The 19,704-nt window shown below is 42.0% G+C and overlaps 1 protein-coding gene across 3 annotated transcripts in view; it reads right to left on the reverse strand.

Moving 5' to 3' along the window:
- SMARCAD1 (SWI/SNF-related, matrix-associated actin-dependent regulator of chromatin, subfamily a, containing DEAD/H box 1) overlaps positions 1–19,704 on the reverse strand; it is a 270,689-nt gene that overhangs the window by 84,942 nt on the left and 166,043 nt on the right. For all 3 annotated transcript variants that reach the window (XM_033958219.1, XM_033958199.1, XM_033958210.1), the window contains exons 10-11: positions 19,313–19,515; positions 1,538–1,628 (exon numbers count right to left, since the gene is read on the reverse strand). In XM_033958219.1, the coding sequence (XP_033814110.1) occupies positions 1,538–1,628; positions 19,313–19,515 (294 nt within the window). The remainder of the gene's footprint in view (positions 1–1,537; positions 1,629–19,312; positions 19,516–19,704) is intronic.

Below are 19,704 nucleotides of genomic sequence, written 5' to 3' on the forward strand. Positions count from 1 at the left end.
TCCAGTAATCACCTGTGAGTTGAAGACACTGATGCAATTCAGAGGTGTGACACTTTTCATTATTCAATTATAACAGGCATGCCCAAATGATCAATCGGGATCGACTAGTAGATCGCAAAGGCAACGTGAGTCGATCGCATTGCCTTTGTGATCTTCTTCCTTCCTCCCCAAGCCAAGCCAGGCGTGTATAAGTGCCGGACCCAAAGACTTCACCTCCAAGGAAGTTCTGGGCCAGCCAATCACTGCCTGGCTGGCCTGGAACGATGTCTGAATTGACGTCGGAGGTTAAGGCTTGTGGGCCCGGCGCTTGTACACGCCTGGACTGGCTCGGGAAGGAAGGAAAAAATCGTCATGGTGGCTTGGGGGAGGGGGGCGGCAGGGAGAGAGAAAAAGAATTGGGGAAGTGGAAAAATCGGTGCGATGGCTTGGGGGGGCAAGGGGAGAGAGAAAGAAAGAGACAAAAAGAAAAGGGGAGGGGGCAGAAAGAAAGACAGACAGAAATAAATAAATAAATATTGGATTTACAGAAGAAGGAAGTGCAACTAGAGACTCATTAAATCACCAGACAAAACGGTAGGAAAAATGATTTTATTTTCAATTTAGTGATCAAAATGTGTCTGTTTTGAGAATTTATATCTGCTGTCTATATTTTGCACTATGGCCCCCTTTTACTAAACCGTGATAGTGGTTTTTAATGTCGGGAGCTGCGAGGGGCATTCAGCGCAGCTCCCTGTGCTAAAAAACGCTATCACGGTTTAGTAAAAGGGGAGGGCGCATATTTGTCTATTTTTGTATAGTTGTTACTGAGGTGACATTGCATATTTTAAAGTCATCTGCCTTGACCTCTGAAAAAAAACCCGAATACAAATGATAATTAATATTTCCTCTGCATACAGTGTGCTTTGTGTTTTTTAAAATTTTATTGTTGGTAGGTCATTTTGACTTGGTCATTTTAAAAGTAGCTCGCAAGCCAAAAAAGTATGGGCACCCCTGGAATATAAGCTCTCAATTTATGTTGCATGCCTTTGGATGAACCTACAAGATTATGACTCCTGATGCAGGCTTTGAGTGCCAAAACATGGCCCTGCTTTGAGTTGTTGTCTTTGCATGGTGGATATTGAGACATCTTTTACATAGTTACTTAACAAAATTGATTGATTGATTTCCCTCTGGGTATTTTGGAAGGTCATTTGTCAAACCCTACTTCTTTTGACTGTTTTACTGTCAAAAAATATTTTTTTTTAGCATTTTGAAAACTCATCACAACCTAAATTTAAAAGGAAATTCCACTTAAACTCCCCTCAAAGTATATAGACATACTAGATCTCTGCATAGGCTGAATTATTAATGAAATATCAAAATAGATTAATAATTATCTTAAAACAGAGGATATTTTCAGATGTAGTCCTTCTATTAAAATATGAAATGTTCATAAATAGCTCAAAAACATCTGACTTTAGACAAAGCCTTATATGGTAAGAGAACAGCAACACTTAAATCCCTTCGCTGACAACTATAATATTCAGTGTTTGCTTACCATTTCATCAGCCAAAATACAATTAACGTCATGTTTATGTAGTAGTGCCAACCAGTTCAAACCAATCTTCTGATACGGCTTGAGCTCCAGGCTAAAAGTTAATCAAGGTCACAAAAATTAGAAATTTTATACAATATCACACAGGCAAAAAAATATCCTAATACAATAGAGTCTAGGTTAACTGGGTCTCAGTTAATTTTGACTCTCACACAACCGGCAAAAAAAGTCACTGGTGTAAAAAAAAAAAAAAAAAAAAAAAAATCCCCTCCGAAACACAAGCGGCAGCATCCTGAGCCGCAAATCCTCCCTCAAGCCCCAAGCAGCTATGAACCCCACTCCATCCTACCCCGAAGCATCCACATGGCAGCGGTCCTCAGCCACAAAGCCCCTTCCAAAGGGGAGTGTGTGGCGCAGTGGTTGGATCTACAGCCTCAGCACCCTGGGGTTGTGGGTTCAAACCCTGCGCTGCTCCTTGTGACCCTGGGCAAGTCACTCAGTCCTCTATAGCCCCAGGTACGTTAGATAGATTGTGAGCCCACCGGGACAGATAGGGAAAATGCTTGAGTACCTGATTGTAAAAACCGCTTAGATAACCTTGATAAGCGGTATATCAAATCCTAATAAACTTGAAACTTCCCTCCCTCCATCATAGGAAAGGCCTTGCCAGGGCTGTCTGCGAACAGCCTGTTTTGAGGTTGCCTCCTGCTGACTGCTGTGCTTCGGGTAAGGAACAGAGCGAGGGTGGTTCACAGCTCAGGATCACTGTCTGCTTCTGCTACTTTAGGGCTTGAGGGAGGGAGGAGGGCTTTGTAGCTCAGGACCACTGCCGTGCTGGTGCTTCAGGGCGGGAGAAGTAAGTTGTTAAGGGTATGAATATTCTTGGATGAAGAATCCAGCTGTTTCTATTGTATGAAGTAAAGGTGAAAATATATTGAACAAAGAACTGATGGAAGTATTTCTCGATGGTTATTCAATGCTACATATAAGGAGTCTATAAGAAAATGTTTTTGTGTTTTAACATCCCTTGATGCACCCTCTGGTCTATCATAAAAGCAGAAACACTCTAGCACCATCAAGACACTGCCTTGATGAGGCATCCTTCCAAAATCTAGATATGTGTTAAAGAAACGATCACGGAAGGTCACTTTGAGACTCAACATAATGTTGGAGATTTCTGGCTATAGTGAGCATGATAATGGAGGCCTTGAGATGTCAGGTATGCAGTGAAACATAAAAGGCTTAAGCCAAAGCAGATGTTGTAAATTAAGGGACAGCAGAAGCAGGGGGAGCCCTGGAGTCTGAATGTAACACATATTTGTGGCAGAACTTGACATTTGGAGGCATGGGTGAAATCATGGTAGTGAAAATGAAAAGGGGAAATTTTAAAGTGATAATTGGAAGAATGTAAGCAGAAAAAAGAAGGGCCAGAGAGTGCAAAAATGTCAACAGGAAAAAGAACATTGCAGAAACAGAAATATTTTTATCTGATCTTTTGTAAGCGAGAAAGAGACTGACAAAACATGGTTCAAACACAGATGAGATGGAACAAGTTCCCTATGTGATTAGAACTTTAAAATACAATGTTACAATCTAAGAAAAGGTACCAAGTCTTAGTGCACGCTTACTTGAGAAACGAGGCAACAATGTCAGTTGGGTTCTACTTATCAGATACAACAATTTGTTAATTAAAACGATTAAAATGAAATGAAAAAAATATATTGCATTTGAATCAGCATCTTCTTGATTACTTAGCCAGCTGAATAACTCAATTTTTATGACTTGGTCCCTTTTCTTGGATTAAGACCCAAACAGAGTCAAAGGTTTCCCCTGGTGTAAACATGTAAGGCCACATGATAAAGAGTATTGAGCGGAAAAAACAGCCTTAACCTAGTTTTTACTATGTAGATTTTATACACCACCTAGTGGTCATTGTTTATATCTGATCCTAGGGACACTGCTTATGCTTACTGCCAGGTACAGAGAGTAATGGTGTTATCTAAAAACATGTTAAGAGAAACTGCTAAATACATAATGGTTTTTGTAGCTTCGGACAAGTAGCTATAAGGACGAGTAGTGGCGATAGAATTTAAGGATAACAATTGTTGATTTGAATTAAGATGATAGGGCAAATATTACATATGTTAAGATAGGAGCTTTTTGAATGTCTATTGGAATAAGATGCTTATAAGGAAATAGAGGAAGCTAAAATTAAGCAGTATATATAGATAATACAAAATGTTTAGCAAATGCTTAATCTACTGAAGCCGTAAATCGAAGCATGAAATATGAAGTTAACAGCTTAGTGCCAGAAACACGAAACCACAGAATTAGCTTGTCAATTTGGAGACGTGATTATACAAATTAAACAGACCTGCTCCACAATACCTTGTTGACAGGTCTGATATAGTGTCGCAGAATAGCAGGAAATCACATGCTTTATTTACATTTCCTTCGGTTAAAGGCTGTAAAAGTAAGAAATATCACAAGTATATTCTTGCTTCTCAGGCGGCGTATTACGATAAAGATTTACGACTATTGTTATTTAGATCTATTTCATATGAACATTTTAGAAAGTTGTTGAAAATCTCTCTCTTCTCTAAATTTTTGATTAATTAGATATTCTCGCACTTTTTTAATAACATTCTCTGTATTTTCCTTTAGCATAATCTTTTGTTAACCGCATCAAACTCATGGCTATGCGGTCTAGAAATTTGCTGTTATGTTATTATAAAACTGATGCTTTGTAAACAACTGAGGAGGTTGTGTAATATTTATGTACACAGACCTCTGGGTACAAACTCTTTTTTGATATTTTCTTTTTCTTCCAATAAAGAACTCTGTTATTGGACCTATTCCTTGTACCTTCTTATTTTTATTCTCTAATTGGGATTTATTGGCACAGGTTTGAGAGACTCCATGTTTAGACACGAGAGGACCTTTCGTACCTGGTGGATTAAGTCCAGCCACAATGTTGGGACTAATGCAGCCTGGTTCCAACAGTAAATTTAAAAGAACTACAGAGGTCTTTGGCTAAGACTGGGGGTGGGGAAACAATTTTTCAACAACTTCAGATCACTCTACAAACATGACCTGTATGGGTGTTACATGAAGAAGTAAACATAATGCTGAAGAAAAGGAGGTGAGGAGTGGCCTAATGGAAGAGCTGCTCTTTCTGCACCCAGAGGTTCTGGGATCAAATCTCAATTCTGTTCCTTGTGACCCTGGGCAAGTCACTTAATCCTCTATTGCCCCAGGTACATAATAAAGAAAGATTAAGTTCTTATCTAGATAATCTTGTTTCTATTAATATACACAGGAGTCTGTATATTAGGTGATAAAACCATGCTCGCGAACCACTTAACAGAAGGGTGTCAATCATATCTTTTCACTCCTCCTCCTTCACCAATTGAGTATAGCTCCCTCTTCAGTTTGTACCAAAGCAACCGAGTTCCACTGTAAGAGGAAAAAGAGAAGGAGGGGCACAGGGAACTTTCAGAAATAACACATTTCTGTTCTGCTCTATAACTCATAAAAAAGAACAATTATTAGCATGAACTTGCAACATAGGTGTATCAATGAACCAAAATGCAGTGTGCAACTAGCACTAACACATAAGGAACTGCACAGCTCAATAGACTCAGTACTTTATTAGTAAGCTAATCATACATGTTCATCCAACTGACAGGAGAACAACTCCAGTTGTAGACCACAGAGTTGTCAGAGGCAGAAAGCACTGGGCAAGCTGTATGGACTTCTGTATAGGGGGGGGGGGGTGCTGAAAAGTTCTCAACCCAACCTACTTCCTAAATTCTGAATATTATTTTGCCACTGTAGCTGAAAAGTATTATTTTATTTTGCAAAGTGCCAATTTGCAGAATCATAATGCTATGTTTTGACATTGTCTCAGATCAGTGATTGAACCATGTCATCAAAAAGTGTGGAATTTTCAAGCGTGGAACTCCTAGCAGAAGAAAACTCCAAAGGTAATCCATAAATGTATGATGCAAACATTGAGTGACAATTGCCCATCATACTCCTCAGTGAAGAAGTGGTGTGCAAACTTTCAGTGTGAAGATTTCAAGACAAAAGATACAGCGAAGTCTGGGAGGCCTCAAATGGTGTCAATTCCTGAAATTGTTGATCATGTCCATGACCTGATTTTTGCAGAATGGAGAATATCAGCTAAAACAATTGCTGAGACACTACAGATATCCAGGGAACGTGCTGGATGTATAATCGACGAGCAGCTGGGTATGCAGAAGCTGTCAGCCAAGTGGGTGCCCAAATTTTGAATGGCAACGAGAAACAATGTCCAGTGGACACTTCTAAGTAGATTTTGCAGCATTTTCAGTAAGCTGGTGCCAACCTTTTGGAATGTCTAGTTACTGTTGATGAAACATGGTTACAACACTATGATCCTGAGATAAAACAACAATCTATGCAATGGTGGAATTCAGGTTCTCCAAGCCAAGGAAATTCAAGACCAAAAAGTCAGCATGAAAGGTCATGGCCACAGTGTTTTGGGATCAGAAAGGTGTTATAAAGACTATCCTTCCAAGGGGCCAAACAGTTACATCAGAATACTACTGTAACTTGCTGTGCTAATTAAAGGAGACAATGAAAGAAAAAAGAAGAGGGAAGCTGTGGAAATGAGTTCTCTTTTTGCAAGACAATGCATATGCTCACAAGGCTAGCAAAACGATGGATGTTAGGACTCGAGCATGAGTTGATGGCACCTAACAACAACATCACCTTGCTAACATCATCCATACAGTGAAAAGTACATGATAGCAGTATTTTCTGTGGATGCTTTGCAGCAGCAGGGACAAAAAGGCAAAACCACTTTGACCGGTAGAAAACTGGAACACTCTGTCGTAGGGGAAAACACCCTCCAGGGATTCAAGAAAAAGTTAGACAAGTTCCTGCTGAACCAGAACGTACGCAGGTATGGCTATTCTCAGTTAGGGCGCTGGTCTTTGACCAAGGGCCGCCGCGTGAGCGGACTGCTGGGTACGATGGACCACTGGTCTGACCCAACAGCTGTTCTTAGTTAGCCAGTTAAAGGCAGTATAGAACGTTCCATGAAAAAATATGAAGATCAAGGGAAAGATGAATTGGGCAAAATACAGGCAGATCATAGAAACAAAACCCTGTTTAGTCTGCCACAAAGAGACTATGGAGAAGAGCCATCTTTCAACAGGCCTATGTTTGAACAATTCTGCCAAGAATGGGCAAAATTGCCCAACGCTGCTCACAAACTTGGCAGACTTTTATCCTAGCAAACTCAAAGCTGTTACTTAAAATGGGACTTACATCTTATACTGAATCAAGGAATGCGAGGTTTATGTGATCAATATTTATTGTTTTCCTATTAATTACTTTTTTGAATATTTCTATTACTTCAGACTGAAAATAAAATATATTGTGTAGATCAAGTTGAATAAGCTCCCACATTAATATTACTTGAATTGCTGTAATTGGGAAATAAGGCCAGTTCTGGGCAGACTTCTTCAGTATGTGCCCTGATTATGGCTAGACATATCTGGATGGGCTGGAGTGGGCTTTGACAGCAACTCCAGTAGCTGGGGAGCATGTCTAGTGCCGGACAAACTTTTATGTTCTGTGCCTTGAAAATGGCAAGGACAGATAAAATCAAGAATATATTATGTTATATTGCAGCACATGCTATGATTTTATCTTATTGGGCAGACTGGATGGATCATGCATGTCTTTATCTGTTGCCATTTACTATGTTACTATGTTTTGTTTTGGATTTAGCTCACATCTGTATATAATATGTAAACCTATTTAGTTGTACCACAGAAAAGTGGTACACTTCTCCCTCCGTATCTGCGGATTCACTTATTTGCAATTTTTCGGCCACTGACTCCACCCCCCCAAAATTGCATCATCATTAAAGTACTTTTTCCCTTTTACTGTACTTTGCCAATAAAAAAGTTTATTGCTTACCATTAACTCTGAAAATCGCTGCTTATAAATTTTCTCCCACAAATTTGCTGCTTCCATGATTCCCAGTGTGCACTGAGAAAAACGCTGCTTCCCAGCATCCATAGAAAGAAAGGCTTCTTCCCAGCATGCATGGAGCTGGGAAATCGCTGATAATCGCTTCTTGCCTGCTCCTAGCCCTCTATTCTTTGTGATTCGCTGGGAATCGCTGCTTGCCTGCTCCAAGCCCAGAAAATCACTGCTTGTCTGCTCCAAGACCAAAAAAGTGCTGCTTGCCTGCTCCAAGCCTAGAAAATCACTGCTTGCCTGCTCCAAGCCCAAAAAAGTGCTGCTTGCCTGCTCCAAGCCTAGAAAATCACTGCTTGCCTGCTCCAAGCCCAGAAAATCACTGCTTGCCGGCTCCAAGCCCAGAAAATCACTGCTTGCCGGCTCCAAGCCCAGAAAATCACTGCTTGCCTCTCTTTCAGGAACAGAATAGATCAGGTCTCCCACCATGTCTACAAAGCGCAAAAGTTCAAGTGGAACCGATAGTGCTCCTAAAAGGGGATAAAAGTGAAAACCTTACAAGAAAAGATAGAATTACTGGATATGCTTCAGAGACTAAAGTCATCCTCCGCTGTTGCTCGACATTATGGCATAAATGAGTCAACCATTAGGTACATAAAAAAGAATGAAAAAAAAATAAAAAATCCGTGAAACTGTTGCGGCAGCTGCAAAGACATTACATGTTGTGCGAGATGCCAATCTCTCTCATACGGAAGCTGCAACATTTCTGTGAGTGCAGGATTGCTACAAAAAGAGAATCCCACTAGACTCTGTGATGGTAAAAGGAAAGGCTGTCTTTATATGAATATCTGAAGAACAGAGAAGGTGAAATGTCACAATCCTCCGACTTTCTGGCCAGTAAAGGGTGGTTGATAAATTCCGTCACAGGTATGGCCTGCGAAATGTGAGTGACAGAAGAAGCAGCATCTGCCAACCAAGAGGCAGCTGGAGAGTTCCCTTCTACCTTTAAGGCAATTATTGAAGAAAATGCTACAGAGGACTTTCATTAGCAAAGAGGATAAGCGAGCACCATGTTTCAAGGCTGCAAGGGATAGATTAACCATGCTCCTTTGTGCAAATGCAGTAGGCCATATGATAAAGCCAACCCTGATTTATAAAGCCCTGAGCCTTCAAGGGAAAAGATAAGTTCCAGCTGCCTGTTTACTGGATGAGCAACAAGAAGGCTTGGACAACCAGAGCTCTGTTCCTAGAGTGGTTTCATCACTGTTTTGTGCCTGAAGTAAGAAAGTACCTGGCCACCCAGACACACATGAGTTCCACACTGAGGGTGTTGAGATTGTCTACTTGCCCCCCAACACAACATCTATTATCCAGCCTGTCGACCAGGGGGGTAATAAGGACCTTCAAAGCACACTACATACAGTATTCATAAGAGAGGATTGTCCACGCTATGGACGAAGGCCCCCAACGTTGAGAACATCATGAAAAATTGGAAGGTATTCACTATTGCTGATGCCATCAATATTATTGAAAGAGTGGTGAAAGTTGTCAAACCAGAGACAGTGAACTTGTGCTGGAAGAATCTTTGGCTTGTATGTGTAAAAAGGGATAACACTATCAATATCACAGAGCAAGGCCAAGAAATTATGGAAAACATCATTGACTTGGCAAAGAAGGTGGGTAGGGAAGGCTTTGAAGATATGGATGGAAAAATTATGTTCTTACCTGTTAATTTTCTTTCCTTTAGACGCAGCAGATGAATCCAGAGACCAATGGGATAGCACACATCTACCAGCAGGTGGAGATAGAGAAACTGATTAACAGGTGGTCCTATTGGCTGGCACTCCTCCTGTATCTTCAGTATAGCTCCTTGCCCAAGCATCCATAACCATCAATAGGCATAGCATGTAAAAAAACTTCTTTCCCATAACAACCCTCAAAAGACAATAATACAGAAAACAACCATCAATAACAACAAACTTCGAAAGTTGCAAAAGAAAAAACCGACAGACAATATCCAGAAAGGGTGGAGCTCTAGATTCATCTGCTGCATCTAAAGGAAAGAAAATTAACAGGTAAGAACATAATTTTTCCTTCCTTAGCAACAGCAGCAGATGAATCCAGAGACCAATGGGATGTAGCAAAGCAATCCTCAATCTGGGTGGGAAGCAAACGCTGCCTCCGCAACAACTGAAGCACTAAACGCATCTACCACATGCGCCCCCACATCCAACCGGTAATGCTGAGATAAAACACACTTGGAAGACCAAGTAGCCGCGAGTCAAAACTCCACCAAGGATAAAACCTCTGGACCGAGTCCAAGAAGTAGCCATCGCTCTGGCGGAATGGTCATGAAGTTCTTCCGCCACTGCTTCCCTGCTACCAAGCCAGCGCAAAGAATGTCCTCCTGGACCAATTGAGCGATGGAGGCTTTGGACGCCGACAAACGTTTGAGGCGTCCCTTGAAGAATACAAAAAGGTGATCTAAACAACTAAAAGTCGTTAGAAACCTAGCTCGCGGAGAACGCTAAGCACTTTAAAAAAAGAAAGGAAAAACCTCCAAAAGGAAGCAGAAGCCACAGGTGAAGATGTCTGCATCGCCTGGATAAGAGAAGAAACTGCTTCGCATAACCCTTACACGTCAGCTATGACTTTTCAAAAGCTAGGTCGTAATACCAAAGTAGTACGAATATCCATTTTGATCGGACCCTAGGTGAGCAAATCTGGAGATACCAGGAAACTCCATAGTCCGGCTGTCGAAAGACTCATCAGATCCGCAAGACTGCAAGGATGGCGCAGCCAATCCTTAGATTCTACAAATACTGTGCCCTGAAAGTGAGCTTGAGATGGCAAATCCAAGCCTTCATCAACCAGGGGAAAACAATGAAAAAGAGAAACCAGAGGCGAGAAAGAAGCCACGCAGCTACTCCCACTCCCTGTGTCCGCTGAAGAAGCTAAGCAGCTTAGAATTTCGAGGCGAGGCCATGAGGGCTAGTTCCAGGAGATCTCACTTCCATACAAAGAGCGGGAACGCCTGAGCCAAAATTCCCAATATCCAGGATGCAGAAGATTTCACTATTACTAACATTTACACTTTCTAGAGTGTACACAGCGCTGTATAGTAGAACCATAACTTTACGTGCCAACGGAGTACATCACCTACTGCCCAGGCTGTAGAGAAATACCACCATCATAATACTGACTGACAAGACCTTCAGCGTCATTCCGGAAGAATGGTCTGAAGCTCCAGAAACGGGAGCCTGACCTTGCTCCAGAGTAGAAGAATGAACAAGTACTGAGTCACCTCTTAAGACCAGACTCCTGGAGCTGAGGAAGGAAGGCACCGAACCCCCCAACCTGACAGCCCGGGACGTTTGGTGACCATGAGCTAGTCCAGCAAAGACCGAGGCATGCCTTTGAAAAGAGAAATCTTGCGGAGCCACCAAAGCGTACAGAGCGATGCTTGAGGAGCCTACCAAATAATTGGAGCCCTGAGATACTGGGAACCACCAGAACAAAAGCGACTGCTGTAGTGTTATAATGGGAAAGCAAGCCGAAGTTCCCAGTGGAGTCAGCAACAGGGATCCTAGAACCTGTACAGAATACCATACTCTTGGTCATGGTGACCGAAGAAGAAAGCAAACCCGAAACTGAGACTCATCGCCCTAGTCTTTGGGAAGAAACACATTTCTCTTCTATATGAATAAAAACATCTCCCCGATATACCTATAAATAGTACAGGAGAAAAGAGCGCTGTGCAAATTCGAAAATTCACATCCAAAGAACCGAGGAAAAGAAACCACCCTTTTCAAATCAGTCAAATGGCCTGACTGGAAGACGCCCGAACCAAGCAGTCAGTCAAGAAGAAAGTAGGTGAATCGCCAAAACGGTACCACTGCCCTCATTTTCTAAAATGTTCGGAAGCCTTGGGTAGGAAAAATGGCATGTGCCAAAACAGAAAGCACCGCTCCAAGAGAGGCAAGCAAACCTAGTGTCTATTTGGAGTCCATAGTGAAAATGTAAACATTCTCCCAGTTTTTCTGCAGAAATGTGTAACCCTCAGAAACTAAATCAGCAGAATGGGATCCAGCCCCAGTCTGCCCAATGCCCCCATCTTGGGCATCATGCAGCAACTGGAACAACGTCCCTTAGTTCCTGAAGAACTACAAGAACCGCCCTGAGGACCAGTAACACTTAAAAGGGAAACACAAAACATAGAAACTCCAAGAACGAACCGGAAAGCTGAGGAGGATGCAAGTTGCAAGCATCCTGAAAAATGTCCACAGCCCCCTGACCTGACATAGCGTATTCTCCCTCATGAGAAAGCCTGAAGAGTCATTGGAAGAAGTTAAGATCCCCTCAGAATGAAGTGCAGAAGGTCAGGAAGCGGCAGGATGAGAACTGTAGGATCTGTAAGAAGAAAGAAACTCACCTAGGAAAAAACAAGGTTCGCAATGTAAAGAGGAATATACTGGAACCATGAAAACAGTACTAACTCCATGCAACGTGAGCGAAATACGTATGTCCTTTAAAGTGAATACGAATAGAAAACAATCTGCACCTGGATGGATAAGTGACAACACTCCTACTCCTAAAGAGAGCATCAGGGACGATTTCAACAGGTCTATAGCGTATGTTACCCTAAATGGTTGGAAAAAGAAGTAAATTGCCCCAGTTACCATCAGTCTCATAGACCTTTCAGCTAGATTGGAGGGCTGCCTAGCACATGCCATGAGCAGAAGGTGACCTCTATGCGATAATCTGTAAAAACCTGTAGCCCCTGGAGACACCAATGCCCACAGAAAGATGTGAAGTGTCATTAGGCCCCCAAGAGATTCCCCTAACTTAGAAATCCATTCATACTACCCTGAATAATTATTTCTATAGCACTACCAGACACACGCAGCACTGCACACATAGGTAGAAAGACCAAGGAGCTGCACTCTTCAGGGACCCCGAGAAAGACAAAGAACTACTCGAATGAAATGTGGGTACTCTCCGGCCACTTACTTCACTGTGCCGCCTGCCAACCCATTACAGAGAAAAACTGACCGCAGGCGGCCAAACACAGGGCAGAATCTCACTTTAAAGTGCCTGGAGACAGAACAGAGCAGGCCCAAGAAAAAAGGCTGCCTCTCTTCAAGTGAAGCCAGGGGAACACACATACACACCAAACTTGATCACCGCAACATTGGTCAAAGCTGTTGTAACAGTTCTGACATATCTGACGCCGCAGTACACGCTGAGAAGACAGCTGCATAAAACAACTCTCTGATCGATGCGGTGCAGGAGACCCAAGCGCGTGTCAGTTTCGTGCCAAAATATTCCAGCTCCTAAAACAGTGATGTAGAAAACAGACCCGGAGCACCTCGCTGAAATATAAACACCCAGCCGTGGCTTACCTTGTATAAAATGCATCTTGGGGAGCAAATGTAAGAAAAGGCACTTGGCTCTCAACAGCATCGAAGAACAAGCGCGTACCACATGCGCTCCGTAAAGACCCAGCTCCTGGACAGTCTCTGAAGAACACACCAGGAGCCGTCCTCACCTCCCCGAGGCCACACCAGGAACAGTCAATTATGCAGCTCCCCAAGTCAACACCGGGAGCATTCCAATTAAGCACCACCCCACTGGATGCGGTATGCCGAGAAGAGTCAGCCCTAGAAACCGACAAACGCTGCATGATCATCTCTAGGGAATGAAAGAAGCTTGCACTGCAAATGTGCGGGAAAGCACCGGCTCCCATAATCGAATTTAGCCCTTCACTGAAGTAACTCCGGAGAAATCAAATTTCCACCTCACAATAAAACTTAGCGCTTAACAAAATAAACATCCCACAGTTCAAATACCAGAAGAATTAAACTTATACTCACGACCTTGTGATTAGTGCCGGCAGATGCAGACAAATGCTGGTTCCTCAGCACTTGCAGGGCAGAAATGTAACTGCGGTATCTTTTTTTTTTTTTTTTAAATAAGGGAAAGAAGAAAAAAATAGGGACTAAGTCAGACCCTCTATCATTGGAGGGAGGGTAAGGCAGGGACCTGGGGAGGCCCAGGTGTAACCCCTAAAGCCGGAAACGTTCAACCGGACACCCCTGTCTCACTGAAGAGAAGACATCAACAGGAGAAATATACTTGACATCTCACAGAAGAGAAAACCTTAACAGGAGAAAAGAATTGCCCAGTCACCGCCAGAATCCAGGAGCTAGTTGAATAGCCACCATCACCTGCTTGGAGATAGAGCATACTAAAGATACAGGAGGACTGCCAGCCAATAGGACTACCTATTAATAGCTTCTCTATCTCTGCCTGCTGGTAGATGTGTGCTATCCCATTGGTCTCTGGATTCATCTGCTGCTGTTGCTAAGGAAATGGAGGATGTTCAAGACTTAATAGACACCAGAGCAAATGAACTAACGGAAGATGATCTCATTGACCTGACTGCTCCTGAAGGAGAGGCAATAGCAGATGATGAGGAGGAAGGAAGATTAGAAGAAGTGATAGAAGACAAGTTTATACTGGATAACATCGCAGAGGGCATACGCAGGTTCAACGGTGTGACTGACTTTTTCTATGACATCGACCCATCCATGGTACATACATTAAAGATGAGGGAGTTAGCAGAAGCAGCGATTTCTACATACAAAAATATATAAAAAGAGATGATGAAGCAGAAGACCCAGACAGAAATCACAATGTATTTCTCAAGGATACCTAGAGTCGGTGCCTCTCCATCCACTGCCTCACAATCCACCTGTTCCACCCATGAGGAGGCATCCCCTTTGTCTTTTCATCTTCCTCCTGCTGAAGACCCACTTCCAATGCATGAGGAGGCCCCTGGTGCTCACTTATCCTCTTCGTCTCCTCCTCCTGCAATACTTGTACAGGACGATGAGGATGAAGACACTGCCTGAGTAAAACATAGAAACAGACGGCAGATAAGGGCCCACGGCCCATCTAGTCTGCCCACCTTAATGTCCCTCCCCTACCTTTGCCCTGTGAATAGATCCCATGTGCCGATCCCATTTGGCCTTAAAATCAGGCACGCTGCTGGCCTCAATCACCTGTAGTGGAAGACTATTCCAGCGATCAACCACTCTTTCAGTGAAAAAGAATTTCCTGGTGTCACCTCGTAGTTTCCCGCCCCTGATTTTCAACGGATGCCCTCTTGTTGTCGTGGGACCCTTGAAAAAGAAGATATCTTCCTCCGCCTCGATGCGGCCCGTAAGATACTTGAACGTCTCGATCATGTCCCTCCTCTCTCTGCGCTCCTCGAGCGAGTATAGCTGTAATTTGTCAAGCCGTTTTTCGTATGGTAGATCCTTGAGACCCGAGACCATCCGGGTGGCCATTCTTTGCACCGACTCCAGTCTCAGCACATCCTTGCGATAATGCGGCCTCCAGAATTGCACACAGTATTCCAGGTGGGGCCTCACCATGGATCTATACAATGGCATAATGACTTTCGCCTTACGACTGACAAAACCCCTTTGTATGCAGCCCATGATTTGTCTTGCCTTGGACGAAGCCTGCTCCACTTGATTGGCAGACTTCATGTCCTCACTGACGATTACCCCCAAGTCTCGATCTGCTACCGTTTTTGCTAGGATCTCGCCATTAAGGGTATAAGACTTGCATGGATTCTGGCTGCCCAGGTGCATAACTTTGCATTTTTTGGCATTGAAGTTGAGTTGCCATGTCCTAGACCATCGCTCCAGGAGTAGGTCGTGCATCATGTTTTCGGGCACTGAATCTTCGTCTGTTGTGCATTTGCCCACTACATTACTCAGTTTGGCGTCATCGGCGAATAATGTTATTTTACCTCGAAGCCCTTCTGCCAAGTCTCTTATAAAGATGTTGAATAGGATTGGGCCCAAGACTGTGCCCTGTGGTACTCCACTAATCACCTCCGTCATTTTGGAGGGGGTGCCGTTCACCACCACCCTTTGGAGCCTACCTCCAAGCCAGCTCCCAACCCATTTCGTCAATGTGTTACCTAATCCTATAGAACTCATCTTGCTCAGTAACCTGCGGTGTGGTACACTATCGAATGCTTTGCTAAAGTCCAGGTACACGATGTCCAGGGACTCCCCTATATCCAGCTTCCCCGTTACCCAGTCAAAGAAGCTGATCAGGTTGGATTGGCAGGATCTCCCCTTAGTAAATCCATGTTGTCGGGGATCCCGTAGATTCTCCTCATCCAGGATCTTATCTAATTGGTGTTTGATTAGAGTTTCCATTAGTTTGCTCACTATCGATGTTAGACTCACTGGTCTGTAGTTTGCTGTCTCCATCTTTGAGCCTTTCTTGTGGAGTGGAATGACGTTAGCCGTCCTCCAGTCCAACGGGACGCTGCCTATACTAAGGGAGAGGTTGAAGAGCGCGGACAGTGGCTCCGCCAAGACATCACTCAGCTCCCTAAGCACCCTGGGGTGCAGGTTGTCCGGCCCCATTGCTTTGTTAACCTTGAGCTTTGACAGCTCACCGTAGGACACTGCTGGGCGTAAACTCAAAGTTACTAAATGGGTCAACTGAGCTAACCCTTGTCTGTAGCTGAGGGCCGAGCCCTGGCGCTTCTCGGGTGAAGACTGAGCAGAAGTATTCATTTAATAGTTGGGCTTTTTCCGTATCCTTTTCCACATAGTCTCCGTCTGGTTTCCTAAGACGTACAATCCCGCCTGAGTTTTTTCTTCTATCACTGATATACCTGAAGAAGGATTTATCTCCCTTCTGGATGTTCTTTGCTAGAGACTCCTCCATGAGGAATTTAGCCTCCCTGACTGCTGTTTTGACGGCTTTTGATTTGGCCAGGTAGTCTGCTCTAGAGTCCTGCTTCCCTGATTGTTTGTAAGAGATGAATGCTTTTTTCTTCTCCTTGATCAGGTCTGAGATCTCCGCAGTAAACCACTGTGGCTTATTGTTCCTTCGCCGTTTACTTACTGATTTTACATAGCGGTTTGTTGCTTCTTGTATGGTTGCTTTCAAAGTCGACCACATGTCTTCCACGTTATCGGTTTCTTCTTGGCTTTGTAGCGCCTGGTGAACGAAGTCTCCCATTTCTTTGAAATTTGTGTCCTTGAATTTGAGGACTTTGGTTAGTGTAGTAGATTTAGTGAAACCTTTCCTGATATTGAACCATACCATGTTGTGGTCACTGGAGGCCAATGTGTCGCCCACCGAGACCTCTGTGACACTTTCTCCATTGGTAAGTATCAGGTCCAGTATTGCCTGATCCCTTGTCGGTTCCAACACCAGTTGCCTGAGGCTTGCTCCTTTCATAGAGTTTAATAGCCTCCTGCTGCTGCCGGAAGCAGAGGTAAGTGTAACCCAATCCACATCAGGCATGTTGAAGTCACCTAGCAATACTGTGTCCCCACGCAAGGTGATATTTTCTATATCTTCGATTATTTCCATATCCAGGTCATCCTGTTGTCTTGGGGGTCTGTAAATTATGCCAAGATACAAGCATTTGTCCTTCCCTCTGGCCAAATTAACCCAAAGGGATTCCCCAGTATACTGGACATCTGAGATTCTCGTGACCTTAATGTCATCTTTAGTATATAATGCTACACCCCCTCCCTTCCTACCCTCTCTGTCCTGGCGAAGCAAGTTGTAACCCGGTATGACCATGTCCCACCCGTGGGAGTCTGTGAGCCAGGTTTCGGATATCGCCACCACATCCAGGTATTGTTTAGTATTCCAGTATTGACCTCTCAGTACTGTATTGAACTATTAGTATTGAACTTTTTGTTTGCCCTGAGAATATGACTGTACAGTACAGGTATTGTTGTTTATTAAAATTTAGAGAATTTCAATATTGTAGTAGTAAAAGTGGCTTGTTTCAAAAAACCACAAATAACATTAGAAAAGTTATTTGTGGTTTCAATACAAAAAAATGAGTTTTTTCTAAAAACCACAAATAACGTTTAAAAAGTTATTCGCAGTTTTTCCATATTCACGCCTATGTTCTGCCTGCATCCCCCGCGAATACGGAGGGAGAAGTGTATACTAAGAATGTAGTTAACAATATTCATATAACTTTTTCAGTAGTATTTTTAGACAGCAGAATACAAAAAAAGTACAAGATTACATTACATTACAGATTTCTATTCAGCCATTACCTTTCGGTTCAAAGCGGATTACAATAAGAGTTGTGGAAGGGGAAGGGTTACAAAGTTAGATCGGAGATCGTTTCTGAGAGAGGGAAAGGTAGTAGGATCAGGGGTAGGAGAGGTTTTGAAAGGTTTTAAAAAGGTTTTGTAAAATCTTAATTCATAAGATTTTAAAGATTTTGCAAGCATAATATTTGGCTGGAAATTCAGATAAAAGAATAATATTCATACTCAATAAAAATAATATTAAAGGAAAAAAAAAATTAATTAGTAAATTTTTGTCAGTATAGTTAATATGGGCAAAGTAGCCCAACATGGAAGGAACAAACAAAAGTAATACAATATGAACAACAAAATAACTTGCATGTGATTCATTCATATCTCTAATAGAAACAGGGCTGTAGAGTCTGTACATAAAACTTTCAACTTCGATTCCTTTATTATGGTATCTCCACATCAACTCTGACTCAGACTCCTTTATTTAAATATCTATATAGGTGCTGTACTACATGTAAGGTGTGGTTTCTTGGGATTTTGGTTTAATTTATTTTTATTATTTCTGGTCAGCTATTATGGATTTGCTCCGTTTTACTAAGGTGCGCTATGTGTTTTAGCGCACGCTAAATATACACTAACACGTCCATAGACTAACATGCGCGTGTTAGTGTTTAGCGTGCACTAAAATGCTTAGCGCACCTTTATAAAAGGAGCCCATGGTATTTGTGTTCTGTGTTTGTGACCGAGGTATTCTGTTAGCATGATTTTCTACAGTATACAGCAATTTGTAGTAATTTGGCTTTTCCAGTTGTCTTAATAGCGGAAGGAATATTTGTGAGGGAGAAGAGAGACAGGGGTTTTGTATATCCTTGTTCTGTATTTGTGATTTATAAAATGAATGTTGTACAGAATATTGCTTCTTTTTATACTTTAATAAAATGATTTCAGTATAAAATCTTAACTATTTGAGGCTTGTACAGATGGGATCAGACAAAGTTCGCGGGGGCAAACTTTGTCCCCATGTCATTCTTTAGGTGCCACTTTCACCAATATAAATATGAAAAAATATATTACATTTTGTAATAATCAAAGAACTTGATATTAAAATATATTCTAGAAGTAAAACATATCCTAAAAAAAATAGGTCAATCACATTATTATGCGTATGTGTACTATGGTATGTCAAATATTTATTTGCATGACCTACAATTTAACACTATTAGGAGTCGGAGTTGGCACATTTTCACCGACTCAGACTCCCGTAACCCAATAATTGCTTCCAAATCTGACTCCAAAGGGCCCTTAATAAAAATAGATGGAGAGCCAATGACATCACCAAATTGAGCTGAAGGGACAAGGGACATTTTTCACAATGGAAAAAAATAATTATGGCTAATCAAAAAATATTTCAATATTTATTTTATTTTTACAAATTCCTAGCCTTGGCAATAATAGTTTCAAAGTTTCCCAAGTTTATTTAAAATTTTTCATCCCACCCTAGCAAGAACCTTTACCACTTTGAATAATCTGGGTCTCACAAGAAAGAACTGCTTCCTTCTCTTTAGAGAAACTTCCACCCCACTGTGTTAGAAAGAATGACTTGTACTTTTGCAAAATATATAAAAGTATGTGTGTGGGGTTTTTTTTTTACCGGGTGCATACACTATAATGCACTAAGCAACGAAGAACTTACTTTTTGTTTACTATGGATGGTTGTTCTATGTTCCATCCACTTTCACCTTCTTCAGTAATCCTGGTCACTTGTTCTGTCAGTTTTTGGGAAATGCCTTCACATTTATTCATAAGTTTCAATACCACTTCTCTTTCTTTTATCACTGTTTTGGTGTCCCATATTAAATCTTCTGATAGGCCATTTGACTTGCAAATATTTGTAAACTTTGCAAAACAGAGAAAACAAATTATGCAATAAATATCTAAGCAAATTATCAATCATGATTACTAAGATTAATGAACCCTTATCTTAATATTTTCTGTAAATACTAGCAGTAATCAATTTTCTTAAGGGTAAATATACATAAATTTATGTACATTTTTTATTCCAATGCTATCTTCTAGTGTTAAGTT

Source organism: Geotrypetes seraphini, chromosome 1 (genome assembly GCF_902459505.1).
Source record: "Geotrypetes seraphini chromosome 1, aGeoSer1.1, whole genome shotgun sequence".
NCBI classification, from domain to species: domain Eukaryota; kingdom Metazoa; phylum Chordata; class Amphibia; order Gymnophiona; family Dermophiidae; genus Geotrypetes; species Geotrypetes seraphini.